Here is a 21499-nt window from a genome sequence, read left to right as displayed (position 1 = left end):
GAAGGCTAATTCCAGCCCACCCTAATTTTCATACCCTTTGTTTCAGTGGGCAGTGCTCGCTCAAGCATTAATATTTTTCCAACTTTTTGGTGTCATTTGAAAGTTGACTTCATTGGCTTTCCATATATGAGAGTCTTTTTCCCCAAAGTGCTAGATTTTTTATTTGGCGGCCATTTCAAAAGTGCATAGTTTTTTTTGGGACGCGCTGTAGAGGGCGCTATTACAGGCAAATCTTAGGAGAGAGTTGAGTTGATGGTTGCTTGTCCAATACAATGTTTGTTGCTGGATATAAATGAAGTTTCATTCATTATGTATTTAAAAATAAATGTAAATCTCAGATAGCAATCTGCTCAGCAATGAACATTACCCACAAATCTTTTGCAGTATGATTTTTTTGCTCACAGAAATAAGCTACATTCAAGAATTCATGACGTATGGAAATGTTGCTTTTGATAAAGAGTATACCAAACCAAAAAAAAGCCTTTAGCTCCACCAATTCCTGTATTGGAAGTGAACTAATGGGTGTGGTTTGTGAACATGACTGGCATAAGATGGGGAGTTTTCATGGCGAACTTGGAGATATTACCAGTCTCTAATTGGTCACTGTCCTCCCTTCATCAAAACTCATGAGTTTTGTGACACACATGGTTTTGCTTGGCATCAAACCTTTGGCCAACAAGGGGGGGGGGAGATTCAGTTTTTGTTTTTGGTTTCATGGATTTTGTGTTCCATGTGAACATTTTATTTGGAGCTGCTAGCCAAGCCTTCAAATCTTATAATTTGCAGATTTTTCTTAAATACCAGTTCTGGCAAATCATACATAGATCACAATGCATTTTTATGTTTTTTTGCTATAATAAAGAATGAATCTTTCAATCTATTTTTGTAGTCATGTTTATCATTTGTTTTCAATGATGAAGTGAAAAGAGAGTACAGTCATCTCGCAAGACTAAGATTTCATATTTCAGCTGGTATGTCACAATAAAACTTCAATAATTCTTGATTTTGTTGACTTGGGAAGCATTCCACAACACACTTTAAAGATTTTAATGAAAACTGACTGGGCAGGTACTTACCAGTGATAAGAAGCTGGCCTTGGTCTTACTTCATTCATCTCTCCTTGTCCAAGGTTGTCACCTGATCCTTTCTCTCCTGAAGCAGCCTGTCTCCCACTCGGAGGTAGCCCCAGCACCTTGTCCAAGGCTGTCTGGGTGTCCCCGTGCCTTCCGCTTGGAGGAATCCCAAGTGCCTTGTCCAGGGCACCAGGATTGTCTGATGGTAAGACAATGGGCTTCCTCTTCAACTTACTGGCTGCAGGACTGAGACTGGCTGGGGGGATGTCCATCAAGAGCTGTCGAGCCATCTCTGGCTCCAGAGATTCCAGAGATTCAACAGTTGTTGACACACTCACCCCAGAGTCTGTACTACTGGCAAGGTCCAAGGGAGAGTTTCTGGAAGGCAATTCAAGCTGTCCACCTTGTGTGTTCAGGTCGTAGATGAGGTCTTTAGGACCAAATAAGCGGATTCTCTCTGCTGCCGATGGCAGGCTGTCAAGGCTTTGGCCTTTCATTTGGTGAGGTAGTCTATTCTGGAGGACTGGGCCAAAGCCATCTGAGGTGCGCTGCGAGTGGAGCTCACCGTGCATAGTGGACTGGTAGCGGTCCTTGCGGTCTATGAGCCCCGCAGGACGGATTGGACTAGATTGGTTTGGAGGGAGTGATGAATCCACACTCGCTGAATGTAAAAGTTTGGGTCCTCCATTGTATATGTGAGGATTCGACCTGTAAATATGCTTTGTTGTCAATGCGTTTGCTCTCCATCTGACATGATGGACATTGTTTCGAGTTCTTACACTAAATTTATCCTCCTGCTGGCGCTGCTCCCCAATAGGCTCTAGATCAGTCCGTTCCTTGATGTTACTGTCACTACTCTGGCGTTGATTTTGGCTGACTGCACCAACCCGATTCTGAAGGATACCTCGAACTGACTGACCATCTTTTCCTGTCCCACCTTGACCTGTCCTTACAAAGCCATTATCAACATCAGGTTCTTCGTATTCTTTCATATCACCACTACCTGAATCCTCAAAGTCCCATGACCTGCTCCTACCATGGGTGAAAAATGCTTTGCTCTTTGACCCTGCCCAAGATGATCTTTGGACAGCCTTTGCACTTCTAAACGCAGATCTTCCACTGCTTCCCAGTCTTACATAGTTCCTGGGGCCATCTTTACTTTCTTCTGCGGCCTTCTCAATCGAGGCTTGCCTCTCCTTGATATGATTCAACTGTTTACAGGCAGTTTTTGTTTCTTCGGTCTGTGATTCCTTCAACCGATCCTCCGTCAGCGTTACGTCTGCAGAGGAATCCCAGTCGCTGCTCTGGTCAAAAGACGTGCTGGGCTCTGGCTCGTCAAAATCGAAATCTTCAAAGCTGTACTGCTCAGCATCCATCCTGTATATAAAAAGAGGAAACACAATGTAAAGATCATAAGTTTTTTGCAAACAAAACTTGACGGGTTTTCAAAACGTTTGAAATTAAGAATGCAAAAACAAATGCACAATTGTAGATATATTGTTAATGTTCACTTTATGTGCCTAATCATTTGCAAGCTAGAAATCATTTTCTTTGTCACTAATATGCTTTTCACACTGCACATACCTGCAAAAAAGCAGGGCAAGCCGGGTAATTGTGGTGCTAGCAACACAATTGCGGTGCTAAGAGATGCAGTGTGAAACGAAACCGGGCTAAGCATTAGCCAATCACAAAATTGTACGTTAATCACGCGCTGTGTGGCAAAATCATTAATATTCATGAGCTGTTTGATAGTCCACGGTCAAGGCGTTAACCCCGGCTAAGCAAATAGTATGGGGTTTATAAGAAAGACAGTGTGAAACAAACAAAAAATAGTATGGGGTTGAGAATAGTCCGGGTTAAGGAAAATTTAGGGTTATTAAGGAAATGCTGTGTGAAAAGCATAATGGATGAATAAAAAAATAATGCTTTGCTTTGGTATATGTAGCACATTGGATGTGTAATAGCTTTTTGGAGGACCATAGTTTATATTTGAAGAGCCATAAAATTGTGGTATTCTGAGGCATACCTGAACATGGGTTTTGGAAAGTGCTTTTAGATAAGCATCTGTAAATTATTGTAGTATTAATCTATTTGCATATACATGTATGACACGGCTTATGACTATTTTGATGATGTCACAATTAGTAATTACATTGTTGAAATGTACCCCCCCCCCCTCACCCCAAGATCAGGTGGAATGAATGTTGAATATTCAGCCCTAAAGATAAATGCCAGTTGTGGTAATGATTTCAAAATGAGTTCGTACAGAATCCCATGAAATGACCACCAAAGTGTCAGTTTGTATAAATAAAAAATATGTGGCAAAGGATTCTGGAAGAAATTGTGTAATTGCTGAGAAATTGGCAAATAAGCACGGGATTTGGGCCAAGCATCGGGCCGACATTCAAAGCAATAATGATACACTGTCCCACGTGCGCCTATCTGTGTTGGTGATCTTCAGTGTGAACATTTTTCAGCGTAGATTTCAAGATTTCACAAAGTTCAGTGTATGTAACTGTACCAGATCTAGATCCTCGATGATATAGTGACAATAAGCTTGGTTTTACACACTATCTTGTGAAATCAATATTTACTGCAACTAAATCTTTAAGCTGCCTTACCAAACTTCCACAAAACAGAAAAGCAAATGTTTTACTACACTTCTGATAAAGCATTCGAGGCTTGCTCAATATACTGAAAAGAAAAATCTCTTTTAATCCTGTCATTGTTTTAAAGAGAGCTAAAAAGAAATGATCATATTTTATAAACAGCTTCATTCATAATCAATGAAGAGTAGGAGTGAAAACCATTCATGCTTGCCAACCAATTATCAGCTAATTATCGACGATCATAGAAAAGACGAGTTCAATTTTTCATCACTTTAGAATCAATTCACTGTAGAGGTGCGGGGATGGGTAATCAAGCGTTCAACGCCACTGAGGTCACTATAAAGTACAATCACGGGGAGAGTTTACTCCTCGGGATTATCAGAGCAAAGATGCGTTAAATGTCTCCATAGCACAGGTCAGGCAAGGTCAGTAGAGCAGGAAAATTGCTTGCAATAAGGTAACCACTGCCAGATATTGAAAAATAAATTGAATCTTATGACAATTTAAATGGATTAAGTTCAATTTTAATGTCCTCAATTTGGGAATTCCCTAACGCCCTCCTACCAAAAAGAAAAAAAAAAGAAAATTATAGTATATGATAAGTAAAAAAACAAATAAATAAATACATGTACATATGAAATAAATGAATGAAAAATTAAATAAAGGATTGTATTCATGAATCAATTAAATAAATGAATAAATCAGCAAATAAATATATCAACCAAGAAATATATTAGTAAGTTAATCAATAAACAAATCAACAGATAAATAAGACAAATAAATATTATAATCATCATTGTTAGATAAAATGAAATAAAAAAAATCCAAAATATTCAAATGACCATAGGAATAATAAAAAAGTGTTCTTTGGAGCAAACTGAAAAAGAAAAAAAGGCCACAAGACAATTTTGTCCCCTGATATATATCCATATGCATGTAAATTATACTTTGATTGCTATTTTGTTTCCTTTATTTATTCATTCATTCATTTATTCATTAATTTATTCATTTATTTACTTATTTATTTATTCATTTTACTACATTGGAGGAAGGTTGTTGTTTTTTTTTCTGCAAACATGCATCACTTCCAGTAGATAGTAAATCAGATACTTGTTGAACTATGTGGCAGTGTGAACAGTCCTAAATGTGTTAATTGTCAACAATCAAAGTGTAGAAATATGAATAGGAAGCTTACCACCTGTCTGTGGAGACACTAGACCTCCCATGGGGGTATATTTATAAGTGCAAAATGGTGGAACATGCTCCTTTTCACTATACGACCCCCTATTGAAAAATCATTCCTTTCATCAACCCATCAGTCATTTCTGGGAGCTCCTAGCCAAGGAGATATCTTGTCCTAGCTAAAGGATCCCATGCTGTGTGTACAAATTGTATTACGCTGTTCGGTTGGAGGCAAAAGGATGTTAAATGACTGTAAAATGGTATTGTTAATGCCCTTTTGGCTTTCAGGGAGGGGGGATGTGTTCATCGATTCATCATGCTCAAACATGAACATCAAATAACGGTTTTCCCTTTCAAAAGATTTCATTTGATCCTCACAACAAGGCCACTTTCGTGACACGTTGGTTGTTCAAAATAAAAGACATTATTTTTTTAAATAAAAGGAGAAATTGACTGCTATATATTTCAAATAATTCCTTAAAGACAAATGTGAAGGCTTTGATGTAAAAAGAAAGCCTTAATATAGACTTTTTAAAAAATGTACATGATTTTGATACTTCTGAGAATGACTAAACACACTATTAAAGGCCCATACTCTGCAATCAGGTTTAACCGAGGCCATGATCTTTGTCACACCCAAGTCAACCCAAGAGGACATACAATAAATTCTCGCAACCAATTGTCACACCCAAGTAACTCAAGAGGACATAAAATGAATTACATGAACAATAAAAATACAGTTCAAAGAATTTATTAAAACTGTATTCAGGTTCTTGTAGAACAATGATTCAATGGCTTTGTTTCTGAGTACAAATAACATAAAATAAGTCTTTGGAATAACATACAAAGTAACCCACTTTATAAGGTGATATAATCATTCAAGTTCAATGTTCATCGATACTGACGAATCGTTATATAGTTACATCAACTGACGACGGATCTGTCTTCCCTCTGACTCTCTTCACAAATCTTGTCCATAGCGGAATTTGACAGTCATAATCATGGTGGATCCGGATCCGGAAATGGGACCGGAACGGCTACTGGAATGGCGGTTGGAACCAAACTCAGAACCAGAATTGGAATAACCAGTGGAACCACGAGTGGAATAGGAACCGGAATCGGAATCCGAACCGGAATCAGAACCCATCTAAAAACAAACATTACCCAAACTATGAATAATCTAAGGAATAATAATATCTTCACATCTTCACAATATTGAGATATATATATATATACTTCCCTAGATTAATTCTCGACTGTATACTATAAACAATCTAAGGAATATTATCTGTAAATCTTCACAATATTCATACAGGTGATTCCCTAGATTAATTCCAGTATTAAAAGGAATAATTTCTTCCAATCTTCATAATACTCATATGTCTTTAATCTCACATCAGTCCTCAAAATGTTTTACATATAACAAGAAAAATGACTCCTTCCTAAAAAGCATTTCTTTTAGTACAAAATCCTTTCTGATTTCTGAGATTCAAAAGTTACTAAATCTGTGTCCTGGAATAACTCAACTCCTTCACATTAATTATTAATTAACATGACATTAATTAAATTGGAGATAGTTTTAGTATAAACTAATACTCTTCTCTTTTATATAGAATTCAATGGTCCCTTTTAATGACCTTGCCTTTCTCAATGACACAATCATAATATAAAATGAACAGTAATCAAAAATCATTTTCACTTACAGTTTGACGTCTGTGACTAAAGGCAGGAAATCATCAGGAAGGCCTCAATTCTCAGCAGTCATGTTCTTGATGCTTAAAATTGAAAATGCAGCGCTATCTGCCCTAAATCCAAGTCTAAAACTTCAATTTTCTAATAGCATTTCTGAACCAATGACCCATAGGTCCTCCCTGTTTGACTTCTGAGCAGATAGTGAAGCCTTAATGCTTGGTAAGGCAACACACCCAATACAAAAATGTTACACCTGTTAAGCCAGGGAGAGTGCACTGGAGCCTAACAATGGTTTATTCAGTCCAGGACTTAATTGAGCATAACAATAGGGGATAGCATAGGAGCATAACAAAGTTTGAATCCTTAACAATCTGATTCTGTGCTAAAATTATGGGGTGCTAAAATTATGGGAAGCCGAATATGTCAACAATTTTGTGAACATTGTGAGTCTTATGTTCCCTGTGATATTTTATTATACTCCATGTATAATGGTGAACTAATTAAGTTATTATTCCCAGTTACGAATTGATAATACTACTATTCCCAGTTACTCTTGATAATACTATCAAAGATTCCCCAAGCCTAAATTCTTTTAAATTTAAGTTGAAAAAGTTTCTCCAAGATACTCGTTAGTTTTTTAACTCTTCATCACTCATACATTATATTTTTCATATATACTCAGCACTACGAGCTGTGAAATATGAAATTTTTCGTTTTCCTGTTGATCCGTAAATTCGCTTTGAGTGTTGGGGCAAGAATCTGGAGACCACTGATCTTGCTATTTTCTCTCATTTTCTATTTCTTTCTTTTTATTTCTTTTAAACTATTCATTCAGATAGATTTAAGTTCAAATTTCTACCATGTTGTGTTTTGTTTACATTCTTCATACGTATCTTATAGGAGGCTGCATCCTACAAGCTTCGCTTTTTAGCAGCCTCCTCCGTTTCCGACCTGTTATCTTGATTATTATACATAATAAGTTTCTTTGTTTTATTGATTATAATTATATCAAGATGTATGTAACAAAACTATTGTAAATGTAAACGATTGTTGGAAATGGAAAATAAATGAAATGAAATGAAATGATTGGTTCGAGTAACAAATGAGCTGCTAAATAGATTCTGTGCTGTTAAAGATTTGTGCCAGAATTGGCCATCCATAGTTAATCCAAAACTTTGGATCAGACCAGTTTTGATAATAAGAATAATAATAACAGGCATTTATATAGCGCCATCTATCTAGAAATATTCTATTCCGAGGCGCATTATTATTATTATCACCCCAGGTTTAGCTCGAGCTGCCTTTCAGCGCTAATGCATTCAAGGAAATAATCCTGCCGGGTACCCATTCACCTCACCTGGTTCGAGTGCAGCACATTGTGGATCAGTTTCTTGCTGAAGGAAATTACGCCATGGCTGGGATTCGAACCCACGACCCTCTGTTTCAAAGTCAGAAGACTTATCCACTGGGCCACAACGCTCCACATACAGGAATACAGGACAGAATAAGAATACAGGTAAGCTTGTAACATACAAGATTACATTTATCTATTTTTCTGCAAGAATTTTATTTGTAATTTTGATACCTCTTCAAGGAAACTGCTGTGAGATCTGTTTACTGGTACTTAAAAGCAAAAAAAAAAAGCTCTGAACAGCTCTGCTGAATATATCAATATAAATGCTGCACTACAGGAATTTATATATATATTAATAATAATAATAATAATAGGCATTTATATAGCGCCATCTATCTAGAAAAATAATCTATTCCGAGGCGCGTTGTTATTATTATTATTACCCCGCCTTAAGCCAATATACATTGGCGGCGGAAGCCAATAAATTTAGGGGATGTCCACCTGAAATTTTGGGATGGACACATGTAAAAAATAGGACAAGCGCCCCAAAAATTTTTGACAAGCCCCCCCCCAAAAAAAAGCAAAAAAAAAAGGTCATCAACCTAAATTTTAGGGGGGGACAACACACGTTTCAGGGGGGGGGCCACGTCAATTTAGGGGGGACGCAGGAAAAAAATTGACAAGCAAAAAAAAAAAAGGTTATCAAAAAAAAATTTAGGGGGGGGGGACATGTCCCCCCCCCCCCGCTTCCGCCGCCTATGTATATATATATATTATAATAATTTCTCAATTACACGCATTAAACATGTGACACACCATGTACATGTAGCTTGGATCAGATTAGATGAAATTCTTAACTTTTAAAATGTCAGTTTTTCCATTTTCAAATTTATACAATATGTATGTGATACCACATGTAAGATGGAACATCTAGAAGTGTATCATCATGCCTGCATATATTATAAAATTGATACATTTCATATACCTGTAATATTTGAATATTTTATATTTTGGAGGTATGATTATAATTATACCTGCGGTTTTAGACAGACAATAAAACAACTTGAATCTTGAATCTGATCACCTAATGACAGAAGTTACTGGGTCAGTAAAACTTTACGCGCTATTTAACGACTATTAATACTTAAAATAACCACGTTCTTTGACTGCTCAGCTGTAGTTCCTTTGCATTCACCAATTAAATATCTTGGCAGCATGTGAGGGCTCTCAGACGACACACAAGGATACCAAATGCTTGATGTCACACAGCACTGACTAAAACAGTGCTTAGACAATATCTAAAGGACAATTAAGAATTGATTTTCTCTGATCTGGACGTTTGTCACAGATCATCCATACAATAATCAATACATCCTGTAATCTTGTACAACATGTAGAGTTTAAATGGCGCCTTAATCAAAGCGCTAGAGCGTAAACAAAGGTAAGAACTAATGATTCACGTTTCAAGCCTGTATAATCACGATAATCATGTTTCACCACGTGAATTGAATTGGGAATGGTTTTAATTGCTTTTTTTTTAAGTCGGCCATAGCTAGGCAGAAGAGCTAATTGTTCCCAAAGAACATCAACATGAACAACATACTTAAGTACAAAATGTTCATCTTTATTTTGAAAGTCCTTCTTCCCTACTGAACTTACGTAGAAACTGGGAAAGTTATACCCCTTTCATAAACCCCATTAAAATGAATTAGGCGGCTAATAGCAGCATAATTTGGTCGTAAAATTGGAGGAGGACAAGAGTTATCCGCATTACTCTGATGCTGCTATTATCCGCATAATAGCAGCATCGGGACAAGATTTTGAGTTTATGAACGCATTTCCAAATAATGCGGATAATTGCCATGGTGCGGTCACAAGGTCACCCTTTTCCAACACAACCGCATCGGAGGGGGCGTGTCCAGTTGTCATGGCGATTATCCGCCTTTTTCAGGACGGGCGCTCGTAAAAATAATGGAGCTTATTTTCGGAGTTTATGAACGCAATTTTTATTGAATTATCCGCATTACTCTTAGGCGGCTAATTGGAGGATAGGTTTATGAAAAGGGTAAAAGTCTAACTTGCAGTAGTTTGCTGTGCAAACCCTTCAGCTAAGGAATATGGTCTGAAAATGCTACCTAAAGTCCCTGATATTGACCTGTGCACTGTACATTCTTTTCTTCTTTTTCTTTGGTTTTGATGGCAGAAAGTACTGTTTATTGGCACATTTTAAGAAAGAATATAATGGCTCCTTTCATACATATATTTTTTAATCATTTTTCTTTTCTCTCTTTCTCCCTCAGTTTTTTTTCTGTTTTTTTTTATGACAAAACCCACTGGTTGATCAAAGTTTCAATCAGGGTCTGTGCCTGCAGACTAGGGGAAAAGTTATCTGCTTCAGTCAATGAGAAGATTTCACATGGATCTTCTATACTGCACCTTTCATCACATAGACTTCAACTTTTTTCCCTTTCTCATGTTCAACAGGAAAAAGCACAGTATAAAGGGCACTAGCATACCTACGTGGGGGGGGCAGGGTAGACTGCCCCCCTGACGAGTCAACCCATGCAAGGGACCTATCCCTGTCCCCCCCCCCTGACGAGAAGTTGAAGACCTTTTTTTTTTGCTCCTCAATTTTTCTTCGGCTGTGGAATGTCCTTTATATCCTGTTTTTTCTGACACGAGATCCTTTATCTACATGTATGGTTGAAGACCTTTTTTTGTCCAACTTTCTGTGGACAATCTTCCCCCCCCCTGTGGAAAATCCTAGGTACGCCACTGATAAAGGGGTCCATAAGATGTGGAATGAACGGCAGGCAACACGCTATTCTTCTGTGCAAAAAAAAACCTTCACGAGAATTAAGAGGTCTGACTTGCGTAATGAAGGCACTCTCGGCTCATGAAGTAAGTTTGTAGGGATGCTAGTTGGAATTGATCAGAGGGCCTGAAAATCACCTAGAATACAATATTTTGTACACAAAAATGCTAAAACTATGGCCTGAAAATAAATTGCCAGAGCCTGAATTCAGGCTTTTGCCTGAAAACTGGCATGTGTGTGTGTATTTGAGTTTTGTCAGACGTGTATCAATCAGATATGATTATTAACATCTGGGACCGACCTTTAACGTCACCATCCGAAAGACGTGACCAGGGCTCGAACCTCGAACCTCTGCATCAATTTGTAACTTCCCCACAGCTTGGATTACAGGCGCATGCCACACCGCATCCCCGTATATGTGCTAGTCTATTGTGAAGACCCACTTGTTGATCAAAAGTTTCCATCAGGGTCTGTGTCTGCAGACTACACACACACAGCCAGGCTAATGTTTTGCTGGTATGCAATTGTGCAATTAAGATGAACTGGTATCTGATATTACTATGGCAACCTCCAATGATTATGAGCTGTGATGATAAACCACCTGCCATTTTATTTTATAATGCAGACATAACACCTTTTTACAATGTAATAACCATGATAACACTCAGGCCAAGACCCACTCTACAAAATATTACCACTCATCAAATAAAAACTGTACAAAATGGACCAGTCCATAATGAATAATATTAATAGTATCATTATTATATAATGCCTGTATAGCGCATATCATTTAACATCTCTAAATGTACAGTGCATGTGCTTAAAATTTTTAATTTTTGCTGATTAAAAGGGGAATGAAACCTTTAGAACAATTAGGCTTGTGTTGAAACAGAAAAATCAAAGAATAAGAACAAAGAAAGTTTGAGAAAAATCAGACAAATAATGAGAGAGTTATGAGCATTTGAATATTGCAGTCACTAATGCTATAAAGATCCTCCCACCAGCAATGCGACAAGGATGTGTGATGTTACATGTGAACAACTTTCCCTTTGATGAACTATAAGATACCCAAAGAATGTTTCTTTTTGCTTTTATTATGGCGATGCAATTTCTTTATCCATGATCTTACTACATGCCCTCCTATAGAAAGAACACATGATCTACTGATAGATGTGATAAAAGAGGCAGTTTAAGTGAATTACATACTAAAGTAATAGGGAGGGTTGTTCACAAGTGACACACATTTTTGTTGCATTGCAAATGTGAGGATCTCCATAGAATTAGGGATTAAAATATTCAAATGCACATAACTTTTTTATTATTTGTCCGATTTTCTCAAACTTTCGTTGGTCTGTTTCTTTGATTTTTTTGTTTTCACACAAGCTATCTTGTTCTAAAGGTTTCCTTCTCCTTTAAATGACAAGTCCACCTAACAAAAACTTGATTTGAATAAAAAGAGAAAAATTCAACAAGCATAACACTGAAAATTTCATCAAAATCGGATGTAAAATAAGGAAGTTATGCATTTTAGAGTTATATGCACATCTCGGTTGGTATGCAAATGGGGAACTGATGACATCACTCACTCACTATTTCTTTTGTATTTTATTACATGAAATATGAAATAGCTTTATTTTCTCATCATTGTCATGTGAAATGAAGTTTCATTCCTCCCTGAACACGTGGAATTCCATTATTTTAACATTTTGTGCTTCAGGCAAGAAGGTCCTAATCATCAAATTCGTAAAAATTGAAATATTGTATCATTCAAAAAATAAAAAAACAAAAGAAATAGTGAGTGAGTGACATCATCGACTCTCTCATTTGGATGTAACTGGCTCGTTCATATAACTATTTTGTAAAAAATATTAAGCGAAACTTTGAAATATCATAACTTTCTTATTTTACATCCGATTTTGATGAAATTTTCAGCATTGTGCTTGTCTGATTTTTCTCTATTGATTCAAATCAACTTTTTTCTGAGGTGGACTTGACCTTAAAGGATCCGATAGGGAAGCATGTTCATGAATCATAATCAGTCACAATGGCAATCCCACATAATCAAGGAGGAATCAAACCTTGTTTCACAGTATAATGCGAAAAATTGCGATATTTTATATTTCATTTATAACATGAAAGATATAGTAAGCGGGTGACGTCCTCGGTCCCCTCATTTACATACCAACATGGATGTGCCTCCTACTGTTCAAGGGAAAGTCTTCCCCAGCAAGAAAGATGCATGTTAAAGAGAAATTCCAGTAGTTGCAGTAAACACTAGGTGGTTTCAGACCGCCTCGAAGTTCGCCAGTTCCAGGTATTCTCTGATCGGGAAATTTACCCCGATCAGAAAATACCAGGTATTTTGGTAATGTGAAAGCAAACTACGCGTAATTTCCCCGAAAGAAAATACCCGCTAAATAGTAGGTACTTGGCGAAATTACGAGAACTTTCGTGGGGATTTTTCCAAGGTCGCAGGTATTTTGGCGATGTGAAAGCAAATTACGGGAACTTTTAGCCCAGCGTGTCGTTGGGCGCGGCGGCGTGGGTGGCTGCTGGGCTAGTGATTTTGAATTTCGCGCCTTGCCTGCTTATCAGACCATAATGCGCATGCTCGTAACTTCGGGAACTTATCCCGAAGGATGTGTTTCGGGGCGGTGTGAATGCAGGAATAATCAACGGGTATTTTTTAGCCGTAAACAGTTCTCGTAATTTAACGGGGATACTTGTGATCGAGGCGGTTTGAAACCGCCTACTGATTTCATGAGAAAGTCTGTAAGACAAGGCTTAATTGTCAGTATATCATCGAGGATCTAGATCTGGTACAGTCACATAACTGAACTTTGTGAAATCTTGAAATCTACCCTGAAAAATATTCACACTGAAGATCACCAACACAGATAAGAGCACGTGGGACAGTGTATTATTATTGCTTTGAATGTCGTGCCTGACGCTTGACCCGAATCCTGTGCTTATTTGCTAATTTCACAGCAATTACACAATTTCTCCAGAATCCTTTGGCACATATTCTTTATTTATACAAACGGACACTTTGGTGGTCATTTCATTGGATTCTGTACGAACTCATTTTGATATCGTTACCAAAACTGGCATTTACCTTTAAGTGAAATTCAGCAAAACTCTGAAACATCATAACTTTCTTATTTTACATCAAATTAGTAATCTTAGAGTTATCTAGTTTGATTTTTCTCTTTTTCATTCATATCGTCTTTTTTGCTGGGTTGAACTTTCCCTTTAAACAGTATGATGTATGACTTGTATTATGCTTGTGCGAGGTGAGTTTGTCTAAATGTAGGCCTATTGTATCATAAATAGGGTCATGAACAATGTCACTTGAATGAGACAGGAGACAGGGCTATACTTCTATTTAAATATATAGGCATAATAGTATAATATGTATTCATAGACCACGGAGCAGTCTGACACAGCTGAGGGCTGAACTTAACACTTACCTTGAAAATATTGACTTCAACAGCCATAAGACATAATATTTTTTTTTAATTAAGGTGTTTCCCTCCGTCAGGTGGGAAATGATGGAGAAAAACAAACCCTTTTCTCAGCTCTAAAAATCAATTCCTGAACACTACTACATTTTAGGATATTTTTTATTTTCAAATAATAAAGTTGATAGAGACTCATATTTTCATAGAATCTAAAAACACAAGGCCAACTGCTCATCCATACAATTTCGATTCAATTCAATCTTTATTTCGCAAAATAGGATAAAAGTACAAAGAAACATCAAATAATGTGATTAGATAATAAAATAAATTGGGTAGCTTTCCATGAAGGTTATAAGAAACCTGTAAGGCTGGATCGCCAAAACATAGTAAAAAGACAACAATATTGAATTAAAAAAAACAGATTATTTCCTGAAGAGATATTTTTTTAAAAATGAGCAATAAATGATCAGGCATCTTCAAACAGGAAAAAAAGCTATGCAGCTTTGACACATTTGACACTGAAATTTGCCATTGTAGTAGCCATTTCATCTACTGTAAAGCCTACCCACTATTAAGCACTAAATTAAATTGATAAAATTTGCTGTTATGGCCAATATAAGAAAGGGCTACAAAAAAAGCTTTTGACTAAAAAGGCTACAAAACAGCTACGAAATGGCAAGTTGCAATCCGTTACATATCTCCTTCCCATATAAATTCATCATTTCTATCAATTGCCATAATTTATACGTCCCTAATCTCTTACTTTCCGCCCACCAGTTGAACACAGACACCATTTAGCAGGTAGCACGCATCAATATTTCTAAATAACTACCAACAAGTAAAACAGAACGAGGTATTTTCAGCCCAAAGGATTAACACTCGCTATGATTGCTGAGTACAAAAGCCAAGCCGTTATTATCCTTTGGGTATCCCATATGACACTTTCGCACCAGGCCTGTTCGCAAAAATACTCATATATCATGAAAACACATGTCAGTGAAGCATTTAATGATATATTGTAGTTTGTTAGTCATTGTTACTGATAATAGGTATAAGTTCCCCCAAATCCTTGCACCTGATTGGCTCAGAGCAAAGCAGTTGGTAAAAATCACAGACTTTTTTTTGTGAAGCACTGCCTAGGTCTCAAGATCTATTCTATAAATCACATCTGTTAAATCCTAATAGAGCTCTTGTAATCATGAACCAGTAAATAAAGAAAGACTCACATTCATATTAGAAATCTTTTGTATTTTTTTTGTGCATGTGTGTGCTATTGATTTTTCTTTTATCTTGATGACTGAAAACAGTCAACAGTACAACATATTGTCATAAAATGATAAATTGATATAAAATTTTGCCTATTCTTCTGTACCAGCCAGACAGAAACATTGCCAGCGCTAATTTTGCACCAACAGAGGCCTCTGTTACGACCAGTACATCGGGGTCCAGTTTACACAAAATTACAACTATGGTAACTCTACCACACATGATAACCTTAATTGTGATTGGCCGCTGAGCCCTGTCACCATGGTAGTTACCATAATGGCCAAGTTACAACAGTTGTAAAGTCTTTTATGATGAAACAGGGGGCCCCAGGTATTTTTATTATGACCGGGTGGGTGTGAGAGCGTCCATAGATTGTTTGTCGGCTGCCGCTTTCACCGCCAAGGTATTGATCGGATCGCGGCAGGCCGACCGGAGGTTGAATGACACTCGGGGAATAACATTGATTGGTCTTGTGGGCAGTTTCAAATAGGGATGATTTGATAATGCTACTGGTAGTACTTGCATTGGAAATACAAGATAGCGAGAGGGAAAACAAGTTTATAATGTTAGTGGTCGGTATCATCAGGCTATAAAACCTTTTGCCTGGGGCATTGATAAACTGCCGCCAGTCAAATGGGAGCTAACTTTTGGCCTTACACTTATAGATTTGTAGTAGTAGTAGTAGTAGTAGTAGTAGTAGTACACGTATATGTACTAGTAGTACTACTAATAATATTGATAATATTGATAATTGATAATAATTATAATGATGATAATAACAGTAATCATAAATGATAATAATAATAATGATAATAACAACAGCAACAACAACAACAATATTAATAATAATAATAAGCATCGTCATGATCATCATCATAATAATAACAATAATAATAAATGATAATAATAATAACCATAATAATAATAATAGCTATCTATCTACATGTACATGTAGATATATGCTACATAATTGGTAAGCGAAAAGAAATTAAGAAGTTTGTGATGAGACATCCATGAGTGGTTGACTTTCTTAGCTCGTCGGGTCAGACCAAGCTAGATATAAATTCACACTTTATTTTACACTACATATTGAGGAGCTGATCATCTGCGACGTCACAAAATCAATATCTTAAAACTTCATCACTCTGTTACTCTCTTGATCAAACCTTCACCATATTTTCCTGTTTTTCTGCTCTTATTAAAACCGACAAATTATCAGGATGAACTGCCCCTTTAAGCCCACTAGATTTCCATGTATTAGCTTTATGTAACCAAATAAACATGTTCATCCAAGTACCACATGGATTATAGAATGATTATTTCTATTATCTAACAATATTTGACTTAAATGTTTCCCAGCATTATTCCTCAAAAAAAAAAAAAATGTGTAGTCATGCTAATACATCAGTGGAGTGGTATAATGCATATGATTATTAAAAGGCTTATTGAGCTGTTACAAACATAACATTATTTAAGTCAAGATAATAAGGTATCCATAACAACAGAATATAAACAATTTCATTTTCATTTCACTGTCAAATTCATTCATTCTTATCTCTGGAATTAAAGATGTTCACACAAAAAATAACTGTGAATTGTAAATTTACTCTCTACACGTTAAAGGTACATGGCAAGTGAATAATTCTGTTATTTTCACAGAATTTACAGGTAAATTTCACAACACCTGAGGTAAATTTGACAATGCTTGTTAACTGCACATACAAGTACCAGTAAAAAAAAAGAGAGAGAGAGTACCAACAAGATAGTGTGTCCAGTGGTGGATACAGGAGGCATGTCCAGCCCCCGGGGGGGGGGGGGCACTCAGTATATAATGCATAGCGGGTATGTGCCGCGGAGGGGACCCCCATTTTCACACTCAAATTTCCGTTCCAAGGCATAGCATTTTTGCCTTGTTGAGAAAAAGAACAAAGAAAGCCGCTCCAAGGCATAGCATTTTCTTCTTATCGAGAAAAAAGAAGAGGGAAATCCGCTCCAAAGCTTCGCATATTTTTCGTTACGCCGCTCCGATCGCATTGAATGAGTCGAATTTTGGTGAAAAGCGGCCGCAGAGCTCCCCCGGCGGAGGCCGCGCTAGCTGCATCATGCACGCATGACCGTTCCATAGGGATGCATACGCACTCACACGCTGGCAATCCGTTCCAAGGACCCCCGTTTTCACAAACATTTGTCGTTCCGAAGCCCGTTCCGAGGACCCTCCTTTTTACAATAAGCCCGCTCCAAGGCCCCCGTTTTTTGTCTCGCCCGCGGCACACCCCCACCACATTTTTGGTCGAGTGCCCCCCCCCCCGGGGTCCAGCCCATGCCCCCCCTTTTTTGAGAGCCATAATCAACATTTATAAAGTAAAATATGCCGTTCTTACATAAGTGTGACCCCCCCTTTCGAAAGTCACAGCATATATTTTCAATGGGAATATGTCGTTCACACACAAATGAGGACTTCTTTTTTTATTGTCAAATATTCCTCAGGAAAAAATGCCACCCCCCGACTTTGGAAAATCCTGGATCCGCCCGTGACTGTGTCTGTTAATGTAAATCGAGACACTTGATCAATCTTCAAGTTATCATCTGTGATCAAAATTATCATTTGAAGGAGAAATGAAATTGAAAAGGTCATCTTCAAAAACGACCTTTCACAAAAACACCTGGTATATTCTGATAGGGAAATGTATACCCCAATCTACTCAGATTAGAAAATATGGATGCAGAGAATGTGAACACTTTACCCAGCCTCATTTTTTTTACTTACCGATTTACGCAAAATAGACGTGGGTGTTTCTTCACTTTCCGAATCAACCAAACATACTCTGATTCTTTGACTCCAAAATCCATATTGCCCTTTCCGCAGTTTGATAAATCACAAAGAAATTATCTAAAATGCAGAGGCAATGTTGTTCAATCAATATTCCTATCACAGTAATAAAGCTATATTACAGTATATTTTTTGTAAGTTTGGATACAGTTTAAGATTCCTTGAAGTTGAACACGAAAAAAATAATCAATATCTCATCAAGGTAAACTATTCAAAAGAGAAAATAAAAGTATGCTATATTTGTGATTTTTTGTGTGCTGTCAATCATGTGTTTCCCATCAAATTAATAAATGACATGAGATTGTTCATACAATCATACAGAGAGCCTGTCTTTTGTGTCCTTTGAACGATCTTTGTACGTGTATGCAGGTATCCCAGACACATAGTTCATAATCATTTCACAATGTCCTCCAAAGCACAAAACACTCCAATCTCAAGTAATTACATCAAAATCCACAATTACATGTACCCCAAAAAAGGAATCACGATACGAATGGATGTCGAGGGCAATTAAAAAATGACTTGACCGTTTGCGTCCTTAGAATTTCCAATCTCTGCCTTGTTCTGAATATTAAATTGCCCAGGTGTCTCGAGGTCGATAACCCTTCGCAGGACACACTGCCCGACACAGCTAATAAAGACAAAGAGTTATTATAAACTGATCAAAGCCTCCAACAATATCCATGTATATATACATTAATACCATGAAAAATAGCATGTACAGTAATACTGGTGTAATCAGAGAGGACTGAAGTTTCTACTTGTTTTTTGTATCAAGTGAATACAAAGAACACTAAAATATTTCCTCATTCCTAACTAACATGCTTGAAGTAAATCATGGCTTCTGACCTGAAGGTACATTGGAGGAAAGGAAAAGGTAAAACTTAGTAATCTTAATCTTGTTACATAATGTCCTGGTGGTTGTACAAGGAAAAAGAATACAAATGAATTTAAAAAAAAAACTTAATTATTGCAATTTTCAAGCAAAACTCACAGCTAGCAAAGGAATAATCTTCATATTCATAGTACCTTGCTGTCCAGCAAGGAAACGTATTCTTACAATTACTGCAGACAAAATTAATGTAGCAAAATAATGGAACTACATGTAGCTGAAAAATCAGGATATGCTGCAAAGAAAAAAAAATTTGCCAACACAAGAAAGAGTACATGGTCAGACTCAATGGAGAAAAGACCAAAATACAAGTACGGCAGAATTCCTTTGCAATAATGCAATTGCTTCTTTTCTCCCAAAACCATTTGGAACCAAGAGCAGTACAGTATAGGCCTTAAAGGGGAAGTTCACCCTGAAAAAAACTTTGTTGCAAAAATAGCAGAAAAAATAGTAAACAGTATTGGTGAAGGTTTGAGGAAAATCCGTTAAAGAGTAAGAAAGTTATTAGAGTTCAAAGTTTTGGATTTGTGACGTCATAAACGAGCAGCTGCCCCATGTGTTATGTAATATAAATTGCATGAATTTCAAATTTTGCATGGTTCCTGATGACTTAATTTTGTTTTCTATTCATGATCGGGTGTGAAATGATTTGTCTATTGATATACAAAACGTACAGTGAAAACCATTTTCAATTTTCTGAGAAAATGACATTTCATTGATTTTTTACCATTCGCTATGTAGGAATGCTGCTCGCATATGACGTCACAAATCAAATAATTGATATTCTAATAACTTTTTCAAAATTTGATGAATTTTCTCAAACCTTTGGCAATATTTTTTATTATTTTTTCTGCTATTTTTACAATAAAGTTTTTGTCAAGGTGAACTTCCCCTTTAATACAAGGTAACACTTACTTTGTATTATTCTTTTATTACTAATATAATTATTTTGTTATTGTTCAGCACAATTGCACTTTGTCTGCAATTCGATTGCTCTCATCTTCATATTATCGCCGTGCATGTAGATATACTTCAAGTGCTCAAACTCTGTGTAAATCAAGTTTGATACTAGAAAATAAGTATGAAAGTTCAGTGTAGCAAATTTCATCGAGGTCAGATATAGATTGCACATTTTGAACAAATCTGAGAAACAATTTTTCAATATTCTTACAGTGAGAAAGACATAGAGTAATGAAGATGTGCATATACTTTATCAATATCATTAACACTTTCTTTGATCTACATGTAGGGGCTAGGGGCAGTGTTTTTGGGGGGTATAGAGTAGGATAATTGAAATTTAACAAGACTACATGTACACTCTGATCAAGGAGATATCACCTCATTCTGAATGACACGCGCCTCAAAACCCAAGATAACAACAACAACAGTTCAATTTGTAAAGCAAAGTATACTGATGAAATGTAAATAAAATGTTTTCTTTTCATTTCCCTGCCAATAAGAATGTACCAGAGCCCAGAAGAACTTATACTATCACCTTAAGAAAACCTGTAAATTTACCCACAGGAGATTAAAAGTCAATTAGCAAACAAAGTCTGGAGATAAAAGACAAATGTCTTTAATCCCAATGAACTTCTGGTTTACAGACAATGCAGGAGTACACATTCACAATCAATGATTGGGGCAATCAAGGAATTAATTACAAATCCAAATAAAACAAATGTTTAACATTAATTTCATGGACTACTTTCATATTTTAGGGAAAAGTGTAAATTTAAATCGGGGGAAAATCAGAAATTTATGGGGCCCGGTCGCTGGAAATGTAAGAGCTTGAATGTTCATTCCTGTACATGCCTGAAATCAACCCATTCCTGACAAATTTACATTCATGAAAAATTGAAAGGAAAAAAAAATCGATTAGAAATTCCCTCCTCGTGAGAGACACCTGTTGAGAATACTACGTAATTAATAATTTGCACCTGTTTTTTGAAATCATATAGAATCTGCAAACAATCAGTTATGAATTAATTTCATGTTTTCTTTTTTAATCTCTTATTCATGATCTCTTGTTTTGTGCAAATAAGTGAAACTTTGAAAATCAAACTTCTTATTTCATACCAAATTTCAATTAAATTTTTAGTGTTATGCTTGTTTGAATTTTGCTATTAAGTCATATAGACTTTCTGTTGGGGTAGATAAGCAGACTACATTATAAACCGCATACATTCGTAATTCCGAAGCTTAGTTATTCCGAAGGTTGATTATTCCGAAGGTTTGTATTTCCGAAGATTCGTAATTCCTTAGTATCAGAAGTCCAAAAACGAAATGACGTTCATAATTCCGAAGGTTCGTTAATCCGAAAACGAA

General features: G+C 36.5%; 1 protein-coding gene across 1 annotated transcript; it reads right to left on the bottom strand.

Annotated features, from left to right (window-relative positions):
* Positions 1 to 436: 436 nt before the first annotated feature.
* LOC121423020 lies at positions 437 to 18412 on the bottom strand. The gene is made up of 2 exons (XM_041618291.1): positions 18220 to 18412; positions 437 to 2450 (listed from the first exon to the last, which is right to left on the bottom strand). Exons 1-2 carry the CDS (start codon positions 18300 to 18302, stop codon positions 1073 to 1075), a joined length of 1461 nt encoding a protein of 486 aa, XP_041474225.1. The 5' UTR covers positions 18303 to 18412; the 3' UTR covers positions 437 to 1072.
* Positions 18413 to 21499: the final 3087 nt, after the last annotated feature.

Source organism: Lytechinus variegatus, chromosome 10 (assembly GCF_018143015.1).
Source record: "Lytechinus variegatus isolate NC3 chromosome 10, Lvar_3.0, whole genome shotgun sequence".
Classification (NCBI taxonomy): Eukaryota; Metazoa; Echinodermata; class Echinoidea; order Temnopleuroida; family Toxopneustidae; genus Lytechinus; species Lytechinus variegatus.
This window is presented reverse-complemented; position numbering and strand designations above follow the sequence as displayed.

Excerpts from the sequence above, each read along its gene's own strand:
- LOC121423020 (XM_041618291.1), bottom strand. The coding sequence starts at position 18,302 with ATGGATTTTGGAGTCAAAGAATCAGAGTATGTTTGGTTGATTCGGAAA. Across the intron at positions 2,451-18,219 it reads CGTCTATTTTGCGTAAATCG|GATGGATGCTGAGCAGTACA; the intron begins GTAAGTAAAAAA and ends TTTTATATACAG.